The sequence below is a fragment of the Lepeophtheirus salmonis genome, chromosome 5 (assembly GCF_016086655.4).
Source record: "Lepeophtheirus salmonis chromosome 5, UVic_Lsal_1.4, whole genome shotgun sequence".
Lineage (NCBI taxonomy): Eukaryota > Metazoa > Arthropoda > Copepoda > Siphonostomatoida > Caligidae > Lepeophtheirus > Lepeophtheirus salmonis.
In genome coordinates, this window is record NC_052135.2 from 49,099,124 (window position 1) to 49,122,608 (window position 23,485).

Here is a 23,485-nt window from a genome sequence, read left to right on the forward strand (position 1 = left end):
CTCATATTGTTATTATTTCATTCTTGAGAAGAGAAACTCTATGTATTGAGCGACTAAATGTGAGTGCTCATGAAAAACAATGACTAACACTTGGGTTATCTACTTTGTTTTTAGGCAAAGTTTGTCGGTTGGAAGACGCATAATAACTCCGGGTAATGTAGAGTACTTCCGCAAGTAATGAATAAACAAAAATAGCTTCATATTCAAGGAATTCCTCAAATAACTTGTATGGGATGAAATGTCATTTCTATCCATGACGTATCCCAAGTACATTTACTTTAAGGAAGTGTAATTTGCGGCTCCCCCAAAGGTTTAATCATAATAATATGTTGATAGAAATGACGATCCTTTGTCGAAGAATACAATACTATAGTCCACAATCAATTTTGAGAAAAAACATTCTAGTTTGTTGTTATTTGTGGGTTACAAATCGGGGGGAACTGTACTGACACTAAACCATCAAATTTTTAATCAATTTGGGATGCAGGACAGTAATCACTGGGATTCCAGGTATCAAATAATATTTTCAATAGTAGTATTTAATTATAAGTCATCCATGCTCACTTCAACTCCCCCCCCTAATAACAACATCTTGATTACAACACAGCAAGGTGCTAAATCACCTCCGAAAATGTACTAATAAATGATGAAGTTCTCAAGACATTTGAACAATATTGTAGCGTAGTGAATTAAGAGTGTATTCAAACTCAATTCAATGATTCATTTAGAATAACTTTTGTGAAGGATATTTCAGGATAATCGACACAAATTTAACATATTAATAAAATTATGTCACACATTTATATACCTTTATGTTATAATAATGATATTTGTCAAACTTATTCGACTTCATCAGAATTCTTCTCAACACTTAATATAAAGAAGTATTACTATTTTTTTTAAATAAAAAAGTTGTGAAAAAATCCTAGTAACTAAAATTATCGACTTGAGTAAAGTCAATTTTTTTCCGAGTTCGAGTAATACTTGAATCCAAAACTTATATTATTAATTTCATCGACTGGTAAAATAAGAAGAAGTGAATGTAACATAATGGGGGTGAAGTAAATACCTATGTCTCAATGTGTCATATTAGAAATGTACATACCGGGTGTTCGAAAGGTCTTGGAATATTATTAAAATGAAAATGTAAGAGGTATAGAAGTTTTATTTATTTTAAACATCCGGTTCGAATTTATTGGTGCAATAGTGTTAGAAGTGAGGTCAGCAGCTGCTAAGTTAAGAATAAATTAGAAGCCAAAAGAAAGGAGGTTCAAGACGGTCTGGAGGGTCAGAAAACAGAGTTAATCCTCGGGATTTCGTTTTTCCGTGTGACCGGTGTGGTCTACAACGGCAACCTCCTTTCCATTGACTTACATTCTTCCACTAAGGAGTATTTAATCTGGCCTAAACAGTTTACTTCACTAATAAAACTATCACACCAAAAAGTTTGAATCAGATGTTTACAAAAATACAAACTACGAATACTCTTAAATTTTCATGTTAAAATATTTTAACACTTTTTGAACACCTGGTATTTCCAATAGTATGTAGTAAGATACCCTTTGTACAAGGAACAACACAAAATAATGTATTTTAAAAATAAATAAAAAAGATTTAAAAAGGCTTAAAGCCTCATGAAACGAAGGAAGTGAAAATGAAATCCAAGATTCAAAGATGTATTATTATTAAACATTCATACACATTTACAGCTATAGCCAATACATATAGTATATTCTACTACTATCTGTTATTGTTAAAATAGACGGATGTAGGTATTAATGTTGAGACTCGGTCCAGCACCAATTTTTTTTCGGTTCGGTCTCAAGATAATTTTTCTAGACCAATTTATATAAATCAAGGACTTCAATTTAATGTATGTATATTATATCTATAGAGTGCGACAAGGAAATTTTCCGCGTCATTAAAAAAAAAGTGCGCTAAATAAGGTTTCAGGTGACATCTTAAGCAATACATGTGTTGTTTTTCTTACGCATTGTTTTAATTTAATCAAAATCGGACAAAAAATGAGTGAACAGGAATCAAAAAGGCAAAGTGTTTCGGATCTTCTCGAAGCAGAAATTGATCCAAAAATAATTTCCGACATTGTCGGTATGACTATGAGAACGATCCGAAACATCAGGGTAGCCAAGGAGAATGGGAAAGGAGTCTAAAGGAAGGCAGGAAGTGGAAGAAATGGTTTGGAGCTAGATTAAACATTTCTCAAGTCCCTGGAGGCCAAGATCAAGGAAGATCCAACAGCCACAATGCGCCGCTTGGCTAACGAGTTCAACGTGGACGAGATCACCATCAGGAGGCCAGTTCATGATGACCTCGCCCTTAAGAGCTTAGTCAGGACTCCAAGACATCTCCTCACCAACAGGATGAATGCCTTAAGGCTTGAGTGATACGAAAATGTCCTTAATTACTTGTAGAGTAATCTGTCGACTGTATGGATCTTCTCTGACAAGTTGTGGTTGATCAGGTTGTGAACCGCAGAAACGACAGATTTATATCAACATCACCTGAGAAAGTCCAACACACCCTCAGGACAAAACATCCGGCCAAAACAATGTGCTTGGGAGTCGTGTCGTCTATTGGGAAGAAAATGGATCCCTTTTTTATCAAACAAAATGAGAAAATAGGGGTTGAGGCCTAATATAACGTTCTTAGGTAGAAAATCCTCCCTGACTGAAGGCTAACTATTCTGAGAAGAACTATATGTGGACCCAAGACGGTGCCCCCAGCTTTATCTCCTTGAAGATACATGTCTTCTGCAAGGAACACTTTTTTTTATTCTGGGACAAGACCTTCTAGCCCTGCTCCACTCCTGATCTCAATCCCTTCCCCTTCAGTGTGTGGAAGGTCTTAGAGAACAAGGTTGGGAAGCCATTACACAGAAATGTGCAAGAACTCAAGGCCAGCCTCAAGAAGCAATGGGCCAACATGTCTGCCAATTATATTCTGGCAACTTGCATCAAGTTTCATCCTCGTGTGGAGGCTGTGATAGAGGCTGAAGGCGGCCATATTGAATCATTCTTGAAAAGATTGATTGCTAAAAGTTATTCAATAACATTTTTCATTATAGCTTTATAATAAAAAATGTTTTAAGGCTTTGTTTTTGTTTCTTGATCGCGGAAAATTTCCCTGTCGCACTCTGTAATATCCATTCATTTATCAATGATAATATTTTAATAATAAATACACCTATAATAATTAATATTTGGCAATAAAAAAATACAGAAGGATGTATGTTTTTTTCTTTCAATTTTTCCCATATTATAATAATAAATAAACGGCAAATTTTACCGATTATTGTCGATAATCAGTTGAGTCTCGAGTTCATACTAGGGTTTATCTTCCCGAACCTCGTTTCTCCGGGGTTTTACATCTATGGATAATTCCCAGGAAATATTTCATTGCTCGAAAAATTCCAGATTTAATTTTCTACCAAAAATTAGCAAGTTCATCACTTACTATTTGATTTTTTTTTTTTTGGTTACCGGTCGGATCAAGTTATGGAATTCAAAGAAATTTGAACCGGTAGGCTTTAAAAACCATTAGTGATAATGATAAAATGATAATTGACAATATATGTACGTCTATACGAGCTTCATATTGATCACTTCTTCTAACAATATAAAAATAAACCCTTAAATTTCAAAGAATTTATTATCTACTTTAGCCAGGATTCCGCTGAAAGATAAATTCCAGGTAAAGGATCAACCCCAGTCATACACATGTTCCTAGTTATTCGTGTTTACAATGACTCACTATTCTGTAAAGGTCTTATTGACCTTGTTCGAACACATATTATGCGGAGTAGACATAGAACAAAGAATAACTAAATGTTCTTCCTCCCCTAGCGAATGAATGCAAAATACATTCATATGATTACTTCTCAATTTTCATCGTTTAAGCTCAATTTTTCAATAACAATCATTTATATAATGATTTCTAAATAATATTCATTTGTATAAAAAGGAGACGTGTACATTATTACAATTAGTTATTAAGATTTAAAATCATTAGTTCACACGACTACATGCATTTATGTCATATTAGAGGAGGGATTTTTATTCATCAAATATTTGTGATCAATATTCATTGTGAGTTAGGTTGGGTTGTTTTGAGGGGGTTTGATCAACCTGTTCGAATTTTGAAAACGAGGGTATTGGTATGAAAATAATTTGTGTAAATTATAAGCTTGTGGAAGTGGGATTCAGAAGTTGTTCCCCAATACATGTATACATTTTTAAAATGTCTATTTTGACCTTTTTTTTGTATGAGGTAAACTAGTCTTTTTATTTGTCAGACCTTTTTTGTTCAGTCCAGTATAGTGGAGTCTTAGGAAAAATTATATCAGTCATTTAAGACCGTCGGTCCTTCAAATTGTCATTACTAGAACTGATTAAAAGAAGAGTGAATTCATCAAGCGGTGAACTTTATAAACTTTAGGACTGAATTGTGCGGAACTACAGTCTTCAGTCCTAAATAAGGATCGACACAACACTAGTTATGAAGAGTATTGTGTCAGTTCTTGTTCATTTTATCCAGTCTAGTCATATGACCGGTCCTATCCGTCCTCGAGAGCGGTCTTTAAGACCGTCAGTACTGGAACTGATTTGAAAAAAAGAAGAAGTAATGTTGAGTCACGTCATAAAGGAACGAGTAAGTTTTTAGGACAGATTTGCAGGACTGCAGTATTCATTCCTAAATAAGGAATGACACAACACGTATAATCACAATGCCTAGTAAAATGTATGTCTCCATTTATTCGGTCCAGTCTTGTCTTAGGACCTGCCCTAACGGTTTATAAATGTTTCCTAAATACGTTGAGGGTTTATTAAGCCAAATAAGATATACTAAGATATATATTCAGAGCATAACGCAATTCTTGCAAAAAATATTCATGTTTTCATTATAATGCATATTATATCATATATATTTAAATAATTAAAAAAGGAAAAATACCCTCCCAATGACGTCGCCAAGTTCCTAGATAAGGATCGACACAACACTAAGTATAGCCCCATTCTTTCTATTGTAAAAATAAGATCACTCTTGTTTTTTTTTGTTTTTGTTTAATGTGGAGTAGTTACGATTTATTAGATATTGATGATAATTAAGAATTGAAATATTATTGTTTCACTCTTGATTAGTGTTATATGAGTCCTTAATTATTCAGTCAGGCCCAGAACAGTCTTAGGATTGATCCTATCAGTCCTTAGGAACGGTCTTTAAGAGTGTCGGTCCTTCAGAACTGATACAAAAATTAACTGAACAGGAACGAGACTGAAATGGATAGGACTGTAGTCTGCAACTCTTAATAAGTACTAACACAACACTACTCATGATGAATAAAGATTGTAATATATTTAACAGCAAATACAAAATTTGATATGTGGAACCATTCTTTCTTCTTCTCAATAAGATCCAAATAGACTGAATCAAGTTTCAAATTACTGACCATGATAGGTAATAATAATAGAAAAAATGTTTTTAAATAATCCACAAAATATGTACAAATAATTGTAATTGAATTGGGGAATCTTCAAAATACCTACGCTCAATCCTCCTCAAATTTGGCATTGAAAAGTCTTTCATAATATTAGAAATTTACCAATACCCACTACATTGATTTCTAAATTTTGATTTTCGACCCACTCACATAGTTCATTGATGATGCTACGCTCTGTCAGAAGAAATTAAAGTAAATCTTTGAGCAATCAATCAATTCTTCTAGCAAATAAAATATTTAGTACAAATAGCACAAAAAGGAAACTGATGATTTTTTTATAGTTCAAGTAATAAATGGATCAACAAAGAGAGGGAACAAGAGAAAGAAACCGAGACGAGGAGATGAAATACTAAATAGAGCTTTATAGCTCAATTTCACTCAATATATATTATGTTGTGTATGTTCTAACAAGGATGTCCCCCTCTACAAGAATGAATAACTCGGATTTGTCTTAATGCATGCATATTAGGGACTAGAGATGTATCGATCAGAAAATTTTAGGAACGCGTTCGAAACTGACCTAAAAGCTGTTGCTTAGTCATTATATACCAAACTTCTATCATAATAACACTGATTTAGCCTTTAATTAGTCCTCAATTAAGAATTATGGCGAAATATTCACGTCCTGTAAAGATACTTAAAGCTTTACAAGACTAATTCAAAAGGGTTAACTGAAACACAGTCCAATCCGAATACAGGAGACTGCTATTTGTCTGATGAAAATTTGACTATATTTGGATTTTACAAATATCCGAAGTACTTCAAACCTCTTTGACTTCCTAGCTGCATCCCCCACCATCATTGATACGGTATTCTTACTTTTCTTACAAAAAATCTACCAACTAAGTGAAAATCTAAACCGGGGAGATGATGTCAAATTAGTCTAATCTAGTCCAAAATCGGCTAATATGGCAATACCGATGGGAAGAACAGCGGTAGCGCAAACAAAACTCTAGCGAAGCCATACATGTTCCATACTGGCTCTGACGTTGTGTTGAGTGACATAAAGAACTATTACATTTAGTTTCTTAGTATGAATTGATATAACTGTCTAATATGTTTTTCACCGTGTTTATATAATATATACACAGTCGGCTCTAAATAAATTAACGACGCCTTGATATTGATGTCGCGACTCATAGGTTGGGAACCACTTATCTTTAGGAAGGTTAATATCAATCCCAGATTAACTATAAAAGCTAGTTATTTTAATCCATATATTTGGAACGTTTATATAAAAGTATTTTTTAATAATTATATTAAAAAAAGGAAAAATTAAAATTGGATTTATGGCTCCTTTCAAATAGAAAATATTATTTCCTTTAATTATTACAGGGAATGTGTGCGACTTTAATATGCCTTCAACGGATAAGTCAGAATATTTTGTTAACAATAATAGGAGATCATTACATGGTTGAGGAATAATAATGTGGCGCGTCAACGTAAAATAAATTTTGAGTAAAAATTAAGAAGGGGAGAAAATATATATATTTTTTTTAACTTCATATATAACATACAATGCAATATTTCATAAATATATTAGAGTCAATCATATTATTAATGTTATTACTCAAATTTGTGAGACAAGTTAAGATATCTTTGAATTTTAGTTGAAGTTCAAAGCATTTATTTGATTTAAGAGACTGATATGGAGGGGGGAATTCATCATTCTGTCTTGTAAATTTTTGTTACTTTAAGTGTAATTTGCGACGTACCCAAAGGGTTAATAAGGATAGCTTGTATATGGTAATTGATAGATCATTCATCAAAGAATACAAATAGAATCGATTCTCAACTTTGGGAATACTCATTACATCTTGCTTTATTATTGACGGACGGATGGATTACGGCCAGGCAGTAATACAAATTTCATATCATACAATGCACAATTCGACAGGTGCTAATTCAAGGTTACCCCATAATGCAAGGGATAATTAACACTAATTTAAAAAATGCTGATGCATTTTTTAGGATTTAAACAAACTAATGGGATTTTTATTGTTTTTCCATTGGATGACTATGTGAGAGAGATTTGTTTCCTGGTGTTTTTATACCTAGTAAATTGATTACTTTTAGTCATTGAATGATGGGCAATTATGCATGTATATCCATCTATAAAAATAAAATAAAACTTTTCCCTGATACTCAGTTTTAAAAGTTTGTTAAAAGTTCGAAAAAAGTTCATCAGACCCCTTCAAAATAACCCACTCTAATAATCATATTATGATTTCCAAAAAAGAAGTGAACTAACATTTTGAAATTTGAATAAGATTTATTAGTAAGAAATTTTTGCTGCTTATTCTGACAATTTGTTTTGATTTTTTGGTATTTCTTTCTATTTTATAAAGTCAATATTGAATTTTTTATTGGACAAAGAATTGAATATTTCATGAATGGATAAACAAGTCCCTTGACATTATGTAAAAAGAGAAATTAGGTTATCCTAGCATAATATTAATAAGTGACTACATATAACTATTGAAATATCAATATTTTGTTCTGAATTGGTATTGGACCTTCGATACTTTTCTTGGTTCGAAACAAAAAATGTAATTCACATGTACTCTAGGGCAGTGGTTCCCAAAGTGGGGGTCACTACATGATTTCCATCCTTTTTTGTGGGAATTTTTTTTAAGGATTTATTTTTAAAAAAAAGGTCATTTGACTCAAATTATGCAACAGAAGATAAACAATAATTTTTTTGAAAAATTCCAAAACCCAACTTATCTATTATTTTTTTTTTTGGTATTTTATTTAATTGTATTCTATTTTTGTATACATATACGTCAAGATAATAATAACTAAAAACAAACTTAAAAGAAGAAAAAAAACTAATCTATTTGCATAAAATGCACTCTAGATTTTATTTTCATATTTCAATGAGAAGTGATGGGGTTGTACATTATCTAGCCACAAATTTGGGTCGAACTAAAAAAAAAAGTTGGGGAACCACTCCTCTAGGGTGCATCGAAGACCCCATTATTTTTTATTCTCTCAAATGAGACACTTGGTGATATAAAAAAATATATTCAAAAAATTAACGATATCAGCTACCCAGTTGACCACTGAGTCCTAATACTCGTGGTTATTATAAGTTATAAATCCTTAACTTAAAATAAAAAAATACCTTTGAGAATCAAATTCAGAAATAGAATATAACGGTTTCTTTTTGTATCCTAATATTTAGGAAAAAATCAATGACCTTACAACACAAAGTATACCGTACAACACAAATTGGGGGTATTAATGGTTGGATTATTGAGAAAGTGTTAAATAAATACAAAACCAAGAACAACTTGCTAACAAAATGAACAACACTCTTAGTGCATAATATATAGGGCACTCCCATTGAACCATGATAAGTATATAGAAAAAAAGGAACAAAAGCATGATTTAGAATGAATGGAAGTAATATCATTCATTCTCGTATATACATATTTACTTTGAGAAAACTGAAGACACTTCATTTCCCTTACCTTTTTTAAATGTTTATTCACCCATTTCGTAAAGGTTTTCTTCTGAATTGCATCCCGTTCATCTGAAAGAAAGAGAAAAACATTATTATTAGGATGATGATGATACTGTGTAAGTGGATATTTATGAGTGTATGTAGGTATGCTTGCAAAAGTTTCACTTTACTGCTATTATCATTTTTATTAATAGTATCATACTACATATGTGTACTCGTACCAGCTATTCCAAGAAATTCCATCTCCTTCCCATCTTCTATAAATAGCATTATGAGGGAGAAATGATTCAATCTTGTGAGGGGATAATATGCTGCAGTTAAGGTGCAGTTCATTCAAAATCTAGATATATTTGTTTTTAACTGATCATTCATTCATTAAAATGAATATTTTTAAGGTTTAAAGAGCGTTATAGGTGGCCTTATGTATGTATTATAAGTAATAGGTAAATAAGAACTTTGGTGAATACGTAGATATCTCCCTTAATCGTTGCTTTGTTCTATTTGGTGAAATTTCAAAAGTTGAGTTATTACTAGGGATGGGAATATTGTCTGAATAGCGGGTAGTGAAAAAACTACTTATAAAATGAATATTAATGAGCAAAAAAAATTACTTTGCATCCCCTGAACAATTTTAAAATGTCCAGGAACGACATTATTCTTAGGCAGCAAATAATTAACCTTCTTCAAAAAAATCTACATGTTCTGAATGTAACAAAAATTAACATTCTTAGATAATATTTCCTTTTTCATACTTATTTTATAATTCCCATGAAAGTATTATTTTAAAAAGAAGAAAAATCAACGTATTATTTCGCCACGGAAAGAGACAAGATGTTTTTTCTTCATTTTTGATCCAGAGTATATGCGTGAATATATATATATATATGAATTACTTAGAAAGCTCAATTAAAAAGATTTAAAAAATCGTATACCATCTTAAGATATGAACAAAGGATACTGAATGCTTTATATTGGAATCCTCACATACATATCTTCAAAAAGAAGTAAAAGTAGTCACAGATGGTCGGTCAACAACATATTTGTAGATAAAATTTAACAGTAAATCAGTCCAAACAGAATGGTACAATATGTCATGGGCACATAACTAGTTTCAGGTAACTTCTCGTTCAGCATTTATATACAATATACATATTTACTGATGTCTGTAAATTGAGTAAATAATTATTCTTTTTTGAGGTGAAAAGTTTTTTTAACGGTTACAACATATTTTCTAGATTTGGGTTTTGATATGTAAATTCTAGACCGGTCTGTGACCGTTATAATTTTAATTAATTCGGTTTTGAGCAAGCCCCACAAAAAAAAAAAAAAAAAAGGACGATTTTTCTTAGAAAGGAAATTCTACAAAATGACTAACCTTTTAAGGTGGAAATAATGAAGTTATCAAGATAATTTTTTGTATAGATAATTCTTCACTCAGTCCAAAACAAATGTCTATTTATGATCTTTTTTTACCCAATATTTGCATAATTAATTTTAAGAAGTATTAGATGTATACCCATCACCAATTTAAATGCCTAGGCCTTGGCGTCACCACTGGTAGGGAAGATAAATACAATTGTGGCTATAAATTATATTTGATATATAGAACAAATATGAATTTGAAATACTATATAAAATGGGTTACAATAATTTTACAACGATATCCTCAAAAATAACAGTTTCAGCGTCACTTGAAAGCAAACTGGCCATAGGAAATCATAATTTGTTTCTTAAGGTAATTGTCAATAAGATCCATAATTTCTTTAAAAAAAATTTCCCCATCCATTTCGTTTGACATCCAGCATTTCCGGACAACACAATGACTTAAAAACTGCATTTTTCTTTGTTTCATTCTGATCCCCAAACCACATAATTATATAAAGTCTTCCAATTTATAAACAACAGTCAAACCTGTATTACACGATCAGGCAAGGGAAACTGAAAGAGCGACCGCTTAGTACAAGTGAATTCTTTAACAAAATTTTCTATATTGTAACACTTCTAAATTTGAAAGCTAGACATGGTAGATAAGTGCAGTACCGCCCGCTTAAAAAAGTGGCCGTTAGACCAGGTTTGACTGTGCATATATTTTTATTGAAACAAACTATTTAGGGAAATGTCTTATAATAATAAAACGTTTGATATCACATATTGAAAATGAATAAGAGCACACTACTTGACCTTATCACATGTTTATGTCTGTCATTTTACCCATGAGATGACTAAATCTATGACTTATGAGCTCTGTATCAATCCTTCCCCTAATTCTTATTTACACCGTTTATTTTTATTACTATTGACTTGAAAACATATAATAAAGGAAGGAAATCCCTTGCAGTGTGATTTCTCACATGACAACTAATTTACAGCTAATTTTTATATCTTTTTCTAGCAAAGAGAGAAATAGATACAAAAAAAATAAGATTCATTTAATTGAGTAATGAAAGTGTTACAGTTATACACTATAATAACTACATCGCTAAAAATAGATATATGTATTTTAGTATATGAAAGGATTGTTTTTCGATAATAATCCATGCATCATACTTGATACTACCATTATAACTATTTATAATACATATTTGTGTTAACCCTGATTAAGGAGGAAGCTATTTAGTATGTAGTATCATTATTGTTCAACTCTATGAATAGTACATTTGGATAAACGTTACAACTATGTTGTCAATAAATTTAACATTACTCTACTCTCTGTCCATAGTTTAATTTATTTGATTCCAAGGTCACTTTACCCTCGAATGAGCTATTTGATGATGAGTATTGAGTAGTAGTAATAGCATTTGCTTTAGCTGATAATATAGTATTCATTGCCTTTTTGTATATAGCATATATATATATACATCTAAATAAAAAGTTTAAAAGGAATCAATCACGTATTACGGAAAATATTTATAAATACACTAATAACTTAATGCAAAATACTTAAAATAGTATTTCTTTTATAGAGCGCTTGTTATGTTCCCTACAAGTTCAAAATTCTTAATGTTATCTATATATTGCTTAAGTGTTTGGGTTTGGTCTGAGACTCTAAAAGTCTTTGCCAAATCTTCTATATTGACAAAAGGTTTTTTTTAGAAAATCAAAATTTGACAGATGAAATTTTAGAAAAGTGACAAATTACCTTTTTATTTGGAAAAGATAAGTTTAGCAATAACATTATTTTGTGCAAAATTGGACATAAATAGAGAATTGACAATACTATATATTGTTACAAAAAACGTTTTCTTATCGGCAAATTTAAAATCTAGATTTAAGCCAGACGGTCTAGGAATACCCCGTACTCTCAGGCAAGACAGGAAAACTTAAATATCCCCTGCATTTTTATAAACCGATACAACACCAATAATATGCAACATTCAAAACGATTAATTGATTTTATTAATTAATTACATCAAAAACTCATTTATTCATGTTTTTATATACGACATGTAAGGAACAAACATAAAATATGTTGTAAACTTTCACCTCAAAATAGATCCATATTCTTCAAATAATTTCCTTAAATTTCAAATATAGATATGATGATTAGGAATATGATGCACTATGAAAATATTCCATTAAACAATTGATTCATCGTGACATTTAAAGCCAAATTGCACAATATGCAAGTGCATCAAATTAATATGTATGGACTTATATTCATTAAATGTATGACTGATGCTTTATAATGAAATTTGATCTAAAGAGAGGTGAATTTTATACTTCAATATCCCTCTTGGTTTTTTTTCTAAATGAAAAAGACAGAAACCCATTTTATGGAGTATATGTTTGCTATGATCATATCTTTAACAAATTTATAATATCAATTAGTATCTCTAATGGGTTAATAATCCATCGAGGTTTATAAAAAAAGTTGAGTGACACGACAAGTTGAAGCAAGTTGAATGAAGCAAAAAAACAAAAAAACTTAACAACCTCTCATCAATTAAAATGAAAATGTATGTATATACGTAACTCCAAATATTGGGCGTGAGAAAAGATCTTATTTCATTACAGAAGAAAAATGAAGAATTAAAAAGTTAGATATTATCATCAAAATAAGAATTAGTTTCTCAAATACGTACGTATATAATACAAAATCTTTATCCACCAAAAAAATATGATTTTTGTGAATATTCAAACTGGTGCATTTTTCTTTTTACATAATTACAGCTTAGATAAACTGTCATAACTAAATAAATACAGGAAATCCATTCAAATAAAGTCCATAAGAGAGAAAAACAAGACAACCATGTAACTATTATTAATGAAGAGTTGGACCAGACAACGTTAAGAACCAACACAAAGAAATAAATACAAAAATATTTACAGGTACCCTTCAATACAACGACCTACTCACACATTTTTATTTCACAAAAATTCAATATGTACATATAAACAAAAGAACAGCTGTTCACAATTCCACAAAACCAACAAAGAGGAGTCCCCCCACTATGACTGTAAGTACTAGAAGACAGATCACACACTACCAAAAGGATAGTGTTAGATACAAAAAAAAATTATAATTAATGTAAAACAGTCATTATGTTATTATGAAACTTAGTGTTGGATTCGAGTATTACTCCAACTTGAAAATAAACTCTAGTTTAGTGAAGTTGTTAATATTATGAAAATAACTTTAAATTCCCTAAATATACGAGTAATGATAGTGACTACATACAGATGCTCTTTTGTCTGAAGAGTTAATAATCTACTAAGACGTAAAAATAACGCCATTAAATAACATGTGGAAATTCTCAAAAAATCAAACTCCACTCGAAGTCAACACTATTTATTATGAATAAGAGAACTCCTACATAAGGTAGAAATTATGATGTTATTTTTCACAACCATGGATATTTGATTATGTAAATTTTTACTAGATTAATAGTTTTGTATTGACTCGACTCAAATTGCGAGTTGATTTACGAATTTGGAAAAAACGCAGAGTACGCTTCCAATTGTATTATAGAGTCAGCCGTAGTTTTATCACCAATCCAAATCAAATGATATTCTGAGTCTCGTGACGCTGTAACTAATATATTTTATAATCCAGTCGTTCTCAAATGGGGCTACGCGCACTTAAGACTTAGTTAAGAATCACTGTTCTAATCAATTACAATTTGGAAAGAGGTTCTCCGGAATGACTCGACTCAAGTTTACACAAACCAATAGATTAGTAATTAAGTTTCTTTGGGGAGTGATTAAGAGCCTATGCCAAAAATAGCAACATCTTCTAATACAAAATACGTATACTAAAAAAATCCTTCAATATTAATCAATTTAAACAAATATATATATATATAGAGAGAGAGAGAGATATCATACATATATAATTCATAGATAATCATTGGCTTGTAAAAGTGAGTCATCACGATCCAAAGGATAAAAGTATTCAATTACAGTATAATCAACATTTTTTTGCAAGAGAGAAAAATGTATCCTTAGAGCATTATTTTATTGTTTTTTGCGACACAATGTTTTTGTAAAAATGTTTATTTTACATATTTTGTATGTGTTATGTCTATTGTATATATATACATTGTAAATATGTACGAATTAGTATTTCTCTGTATGCGATTACGATAGTCAGGCTTTTTTCCAATGAATAAATACGTATGGGATTTGGATGATACTTAATAGTTAATAACATAATCAAGTATAGGATTACTTGAATAATGTCTATAATAGTTTGGAAGTACATTCGTTGTAGAGGGGATATTATTGATTTGAATTGAACAGTATGAAGCAGATATTATATTCGTAGAGTAGCAAGGGAAATGAAATGACAAATAAGATATGATTTGAAAAAATGTGAAATGAAAAAGGGAAAAAGGGGAAAAGGAATGGAAAGGATAAATACGAGTTCGAAAAGAATGGATTTTCTGAGGAGGATTCATGAGGAGTGCAACGGACTCAATTCCTCCTTTTCTCGGATATTTTTACCTTTAAACTTAGTAAGATTCTCTTCGTAGACTCCATGGGACGGATCCTCAGTCTCCACTTTGGTGCTATTGTTGTTGCTGCGCCGAGAGGAAGAGCCTCTTCTTAGCGAGGACGTGTTGCTACCGGGGTTGTATTTGCCGGCGAGCCGCGAGGCTTCCTCTGGATTTCCTTCATAGTCTGGCTCGAATCCTAATCGATCTCGATAATAAATACTCGTAGTGTGAGCCATAATAATACTAGGTGAGGATCATTTAACAGAACACTTTCCAAACTCGTTTATTTATTTACTTCGCTCCGTAACCCACTGTTCAAGCATTAAAAACTGATTATTAGTGTAGTACAGAAAAGTAGGAGTCAGAAAACAGAGAGAGAAAAAGGAAGAGAGAGAAAGAAGGAAAGAGAAGGAAAAAAAGGAATCTTTTTTTTCTTCTTCTTTTCTACTTCTATTTCTTCTTATTCCACGACGTCCTCCACTCCACCTCAGTCCACCTCCTCGAACGCGCGCTTCATGTTAAGCAGACCCAACTAACCAACGGAATGCCTGTTTCTGCCTGAGCAACAGTTGACATATGGAGAGAGCTCAACAGGTACAACTACTACTATAGTAGTACTCTCTTAGTACTTCGTATTATTTATATAAATTACATTATTCCCCACATTTTTATTATATTTTTGTATTACAACTTTATAAATATACATTTACATCTGACTCCCACACTAACGAGTATTTACTTCATATTTTTCACTTTCCCCGTAGGATCATGATGTTTGGTATTATTTTGTTAGTATAAGTTATCCTTTTATATTATGATGATGACGTTTGTTTGTAGTTGCAAGGAAGATGAAAGTGGCTCTCATAAATTCCCTCCTACGAAAGTACTCCCTCCCTCGTACCATCGTATCTTATATAAAAACAAGTACGATTCAAATGGCGTAAACATAACATAGCATAATAAAGAAATTTTGCAGAACGGGTGAGTTTGCTATTTTAAGCTGTAGTAGAGGTACTTCGAGTGTTGCAAGGGAGAGGAAGGAAGCCTTTATTACACTGATAGAGTTTTTTGGAGGGAAAAATTCGCGCAGATACGTAATTTACTATAAATACCATTATCTAGTTTATGTTTCAGTAAACAGTGGTTTCTATAAATATATGATATATGGTCTGTTAACACAAAAACAAGCTGGAATGACTTTTATCAAAAAGGAGTCTGGTTTACATTTGTTTTCTCAATCAAATTATTTTCTATTCCTATTAATACATTATTTTGATAAATCCTTTGTAAGGTTTGTAAGACACATTCAGTTTTTTTAAGAGGGGTCATATCGTATCTAAATTAAGTCTCATATAATAAATGAAGGCTTCAAACGATAGTGAACATTACTAGGCTTCAAAATCCATCCCAGAAATTTGAATACAAACCCTACAATTGACTAAAAAAAGTCAAATATACCATATATGTATGTCTAAAAATATACAGGATTATTTCGCCATAAAAGTGTGGAAATAAATAAAATATAACCATAGGGCCGTGACGTCATAGGTTATTTTACGATGAGGATTATCATTTGGCTATTACAGATTACTATCCTTGACTTTAATTTAAAATATTTTTGGTGAATGGATGTTTTGATCCATTAATTGTTTTACAGAGTTAAACATAGATGAAGTAGTGGGTACTACACGTACTCCTTAACGTAAGTTTTCTATCGCCAGATGTTGGAGTATATAACATATTAATGTGTGTGTGTATTTCTTTCAAACTATCAAGGAATGAACAACACCCACTCAATCCTACTTCATCAAGTTATTCTAGCATTCTTACAATATTTATTATAATATTTTCAATAATAAAAAAATATATGATATATACTTTGTTCTGTATTTAAAGTAACCAAACATGGTTGAAGTACACTGTTAAAAGAGTCGGATGAAGTCCTTTAACCTTTCTTTATCACAATGAGAGCATTAGAGCTGGACCGGAGCTAAGGTTTTTCCTCGGGGGACTAGTAATTTTTTTTTTTTTTTTTTTCAATTTTCATCCCATATCACCGGAACTACTTTACAACAAACCTTTCCTCCTACAAAAAAGAGGAAACAAAACAAGGGCCCGCAATCAATTGGTATTTAGCCAATTCTTCGCTACTGTGAGCCTATTCTTCAACCTAGGAAGTACTTGCGCACAGTGTTACACTTTGTTGACTGTTGTCGATTTAGCTGTTTTCTCCCCCTATCAGTATTCTGTATTTGTATTGGTTGAATAAATTTACTCTTGTTAAGGGATTAACACTTCCAAAGAATTATTAAATACTAATTTCTTAGTTGGGATTAATTGGCTGACCACCTACTTATTGTAAGTATTTTCCCCCTATTTCTTTTTAAAGAAGAAAGGTTGCTAGATAAAAGTAACAACGTGATCACCGTTAAGGATAGTATTACCTTGTGATGAAAATCGTGTGTATAATGGGCATTATCAAAAAAGAAAAAAACCCGAAAACGAACATGGTAACTCTGAGAATTTGAAGAATGTTTTGGAGGAGATCAGCTACAATTAGTTATGACAAAAGATGATGGTGGAGAAGGATATAAACAAGGACATTGGCAAGTATTACACTGATGTCGATCTCCGATTCTACTATGAGTCCAACACAAGGTTTTATAAATAAACTCTGCAATAAATCCTCAAGGTTACTCTTCGTCTTTAATGAGCACACACATTGTTTAATCATGTTTTGAATATAATTGAATGTAGTAGAAAAGGAAGTCAACTACTCAGGAATTAAATAATAAAGGCAACTGCTAAGGAAAAGAAAATGCATTCTTCAGATTACCAATTCAAAAAATAAAAAAACAAAAACGAGCAGGCTAAAAAAATCACACGGAGAACATCACTGGTAATGTCCGTCTACAAGACAATGTATTTCTTTTATTTGAATTTAAAAAGTTTTGTGTCCACAAGAGGAAGACATCTGCTTAATTTGAGCCGGTTAAGAATACTGATATATCAAATTGAAATGAGAATCTTTTTATTGCCCATTAGAAAAGGGAAACTGAGCGCATTCAGCTTTTAAAATTTAACTACAACCTGTACAAACCGATTGTCCAAGTTATTTTGTATATTATCAGATTCTTTCACTCTAGAATATTTTGCCTTTTCCTGGGAAAACTTTTCCTTATGGATGGGGCCTATTAAGGGGAAGAAGAGTATTACACAAATCGACCGCTGACTAAAAAGTACAGAGTAAATATTACAACTGGTCACCTTTACCATATCTAAAATCAGTTGGTAGTAGTTAGGTAGTTCTTCCCGAATATATAATCAATGTTCAATCATTTGTTCATGGCTTAATTATAAGAGCTAATCCAAGTTTAATCCATTAACGCTCAGGACATTAATAAGGCTTGGGTTTTAATTTCCACAAAAAGAAGTTACATAGCCAGATCAATTTCGGTTTAAAGTCGTTTTCTTTTTTTAAAATGTATATTCATTGTTTTTTTCCCTTACATTTTAGGCATTTATATCTTCAACTATTTGTCCGACAAATTACCGGACAATTTACGGATTTAAATACAAGTACTGAACACCCCGAATAGAATGTAAAAAGAGGACATGTCAGCAGAAAAGAATGTGGCTGGTCAGAGAACAGAGATTAAATATTAATATTAGGGGTCACAAGTATTATTTCAATCCTTATCTTCTACTAATTACTTCAAATAAGTAGGGCCTTAAAGAAAATAGATGTCATTAAAGCTGTTTTTCATTTTTAATTATTCAGTTATACATAATAGAATAAATTAAGTAAATATAAAATATGTTAATAAGAATATTTGTATGTGTAATGCTCTTAATAATACATATCTGAGAATATATCTCCTTTGGCTTAATACGCTCCATCGATCGACTATTTTAGGAACAATTCATGGACAGACAGTCTTAATGACCCGTCCCAAGAATCGAAAGTCCTAAGGAAGCCAGGGGCATCCACAGAGAGGGGGGGATGGGTTATATCAAGGAATTTTTGTTTTTGACATGGGTTTTTTACGGCAAAATAAGGGTAGAATTTTTTTTAATGATTTCTTTTTAAAAAAGGTAATTCGACTCAAATTATGCACCTGAGGAAAAATTTAAATTTTTTCGAAAACATTCTAAAAACCAACTAATATATTTACATACAAGTCACTCTTAATGTTATATTCATATTTCAATGAGAGGTGTAGGGATCGCACATTGTTTAGCCACATATTTCAAGAGCCGAACTCAGAAAAGGTTGAGCACCACTGTTCTAGATTGTGATTTGAGCCACGAAATATCCAAGGCGGGCACTGATCCTAAGTCTGGACTATACCAAATAAATTGTGAGCGAAGTTCCACTAGTAGCCGGATAGCAATGCCTTGGCATGGATTCTTAAATAATGTCATATCCTCTTCATGAATACACCATTTAATTCTTTTTTTTTTTTAGAAAACGGTGTAATTTATGTTCCAAGTACTTCTTAGCAGCAGCAAGTTCTTCTATGTATAGTATAAACGTCTTGTAATTTATATTCTGTATTCTTTTTGAAGGGAATATTTTATTTATTTTTATAGACTTGGCCACGCCTAAGTCATGTACTGAATGTTAAATCTTTATACCATGTATGCTGCATGTAACTACATCTGTCATAAATAAGAAGAATGAATATTATGAAGAAACGGCATGGTTGCACTCACGTTCCATTTTTCTTTTCCTTCGAAATAGTCACTTTTTTACGACCCATGAAAGTAACAATGTTCCATTTACTGATATTGTATTTAGTTACTCTGCTAAATGTTTACTGTATTTGTTTAAAGATATAAAAATTATGCATTTAGTACTACGTGAGGTGATGATTGAAATAAGTATTTTAAAGTGTATTAGCCTACATATTTCTTGTCATTGATCCAGGGCCGTGACTACAGGCGGTACGACCCCTATGCATTATTTTGTTTGCGTTTTAAAGGCAATTTCATAATACAAATTTGTGTCTTTTGCTAGCAGCTGAAAAATTTAACTCAATAAAAGCCTGTAAAAATCCCTTTTCCCAGTTATTTTTTTGGCCAGAATAGACTAGGAATTTTTTTATATATACGGGTGATATGGTTCACTTATATTTCAGGGTATATTTGACCTAAATTGGAGTAGAGTTTGTGGTTGGACAAAAAAACTCCATTGAACTAGGGTTTCTCATTGCTCGGGAAATTGTCTTTGAGTGGGATCCCAGGGAACACATTTTAAAATACAGGACCCCGTTAATAAATAATAATTACTGTGTAGTGTTGGATCGGTCTAAAAAAACTAAAAAGAATAAAGTCTTTTCCGTCCGGTCTTAATAGAATTTGTCAGTCCTAGGACCGGTACTTATCTGTCTTCTATGGTAACTATAACAGGTAAAATGACGTAGTTACTAAGTCCTTTGACGCATCTCCTGACAAAAGGGGTAGAATGTCAATGGATGACATCATGTCTGTACTTCAATAATTTTTAGTTAAAAAATATATACGTTGACTTTAGTCTCATGAGATTACTTTTCTTAGAGATGTCAAACATTTATTAATAATAATAATTAAAAAAAAACTATAGTATGTACATATGCAAGTCGTTTTTCTTCAATTAAACATCATTGCACTGATTAATTAATTATCAAAAAAGAAAAACTATGACGTAATATTCAAAATGTTCATATTTGTTCTTGACATTATCTTTTATATATTTATGCACAATTTTGATTCCTTAAGTTGTAATGATGTTCAAATTCCATCGAAGAACATGTATGTGGTGTGCTAATACAAAAACAATCTTGAACAAAAATCAAGAAAGAGAAAATTAATATATATTTTCTTAAGTTATATGTATATATGTACAATATACAGTCCAATTATACATAGACGTATTTGAGTCAATTTTAGACATTATATTCAAATTTGTGGGATGAGTTAAGATACTCAATAATTTACGCTATAGTTTAAAACCTTTATATGATTTAAAATACTTAAATTGTTCCCGATATGGTCCTTTTCAAATCAAATCTGTAAATTTTTTATTTTTTATTAAACGATCAATTTCGGCTACTTTAAGTGCAATTATAATCAAACTCAAAGGCTACATAAGAATAATTTGTAAAAAGAAATGGACGATAATTTTTGGAAGAATATAAATGTTTAAAATATTTAATGTTGATAAAATCTTTCTAGCTTGTTTTTGCGGTGACGGGCCGGATATACATATAAATCTCAATATTTCATATACAAATTTTAATCAATAATATATTTTGTATTTAAATTTATGGTACAAGTTGAGATACCTGAGAATGTTTATTATAGTTTAAATTCTTTTTTTATTTATTTATGAGACTTAAAGTGTCTCGGATATGTCTTCTTCTAAATAAAATATATCCATTTCTAATCATTTCAAATAATTTGTTGATAGAATTGACGATAATAAAAAAATAAAAAAGGGTTTTCATTGCTATAAAACTTGGTTGTTTAGGCCCCCAAAATGTACGACTTCAAAATTGTGATGGCACCTGACTACGCTCTCTAACAACCAATTGCAGAGGACGTTTTGAAATTCGGGTCTTTTTCAAGAACCCATAACAGGGACAGGACGTTAAGGATGGGGTTTAAGTCCCATATTAATGACTAATACTATATTTATTAATTAATTCACTGTACATGAAGTATCCAAGTATAAAGATAAAAAAAAACTCAATTAGAGTCGTCAGAAAAAGTAGCAAAATATTAATGATATGCTACTAAGTAATGGAGATTCGGTTGGACTCAGCCCATTATTTTTGATTTATTATAACTAATTTATATTATACTCAAGAAACGCCTTAAGACTCCAATCAACAAATAAATAATAATTATTAACTTGAAATAAGCAGCTCGAAAGAAGTCTGAAGACGTACATAAAAATATGTACGGAATTTTGAGTAGAGACTTCAGACTCTGATGGAATTTCTCCCATCACTGGATTTAATACTGTATCTAAAAGTTTGTTTAACATAGATAGGCCAGAACAGAGTTGATAGGCTAATAATTTTTTTATATCACTCAGTGACATTTTATCTACTTAATTTTAAATTATTTATTTTGCACTGGGTTAAGTCAACCCCAACACGGCTATGTATCTACTTTTTATCTTCTAATCAGTGCTCTGGACGTTGATTGGTTGAATTTGAATTAGGTTTCAAATGAACTCTAAGGAAATACACGATTTACTTTTGAAAATAAACAAATATGTATTGTATTATCATTGAGCTTTTTTCATTAGTTTTCATAAGTTGACACTGGTATGATTTAAAACAGTTGACTCTATGTATATTATTAATTCAAAAAGGTATTATATAACATTTTTATCTTTATATTAATTTATACCAATCAAGGGCTTTCGTCTACTATTCGAGTCTTTTCATTAATTTTAATTATTGAATAATAATCACATGGTGAGGATGAATTGGCTAACAGCTAACTGATTTTCTGAGGAAAAGTTGCGAGATACAATAGAGGTAGCAACGTGTTTTTGACAATAGAAAAATGTTTTTGGATTTGTTGTTAAACATTTTGGGAGGATAATTTTAATTTTTTGACTCTAATTTATTAAAAGTTTAACAAAAAACGCTGCCTTTAAGTACATAAAACGGTAAAAGACAAGGTATATGATAAGTGTCTTAAAGTCCTCCCTTATAATACGTACTGTTTTAGACTTTAAAAAAAGAAACATTTCATGAATCAATATATTTTTTATTCCAGATATATTTTTCCATTCTATGGACGTCATTTTCACATAAAAGCCTGCTATAGAGCTTTGATAAAGATGCGGTAATTGACTGAAATATACTGATAACAGCAAAACAATCAGTTTACAAAAAAAAGCAAAAAAAAAAAAAATTATGAAGCATGATAACATAACCTAAGTACCTAATTTGCACTGTAATACGTCATTCCATATAGAGATTATTATCTGAACGGGAAAATAAATTGAGTAATTGACATATTGCATATACATATAGTGATGAAAATCGGATCACTTAATCTTATTTAAATTTAAATCATTTTTGTCACCTAAAGTTCGTTTTTAACTATGTTTTAATTATAATAATAACAAATTATATATTTTTAATACCCAAAACAAATTTTATTACGATTAGTTTTCTTGAACTTTCTGTGTACGAGGGTGGTCTGAAAAGTTATAGACCTAATAGAAATACAAGATATTTTTTCTGAATTTTTATTTTTCAACATAGTCTCCTTGTTGAACCTACACACTTCTCCCAGGGATGCTCCTATCTCTGTGACCCCTCCAAATAGTAGTCGGCGTTTTTCTCTGCAAAATAATTGTTTTTGACTAAATTACTCCAAGTTGGATTTACTTCGACGCATCAAATTTTAACACAGCAAGTCTTTATATATCTGCTACTGTTAGAATCTATTACAAGGTTACACACTTTCAAAAGATAAAAAACAAATTAATGACAGCTTGATACTTGATTTTGTCCATTTTTATAAAAACTCACTCAAACCACTCCTACATTAAAA

General features: G+C 31.0%; 1 protein-coding gene across 1 annotated transcript in view; it reads right to left on the minus strand.

Annotated features, from left to right (window-relative positions):
- The window catches only part of LOC121117292 (microtubule-actin cross-linking factor 1-like), a 233,642-nt gene that overhangs the window by 91,481 nt on the left and 118,676 nt on the right, over positions 1-23,485 (minus strand). The window contains 1 exon segment of the mRNA XM_071888761.1: positions 8,995-9,056. Within this exon segment, the coding sequence (XP_071744862.1) occupies positions 8,995-9,056 (62 nt within the window).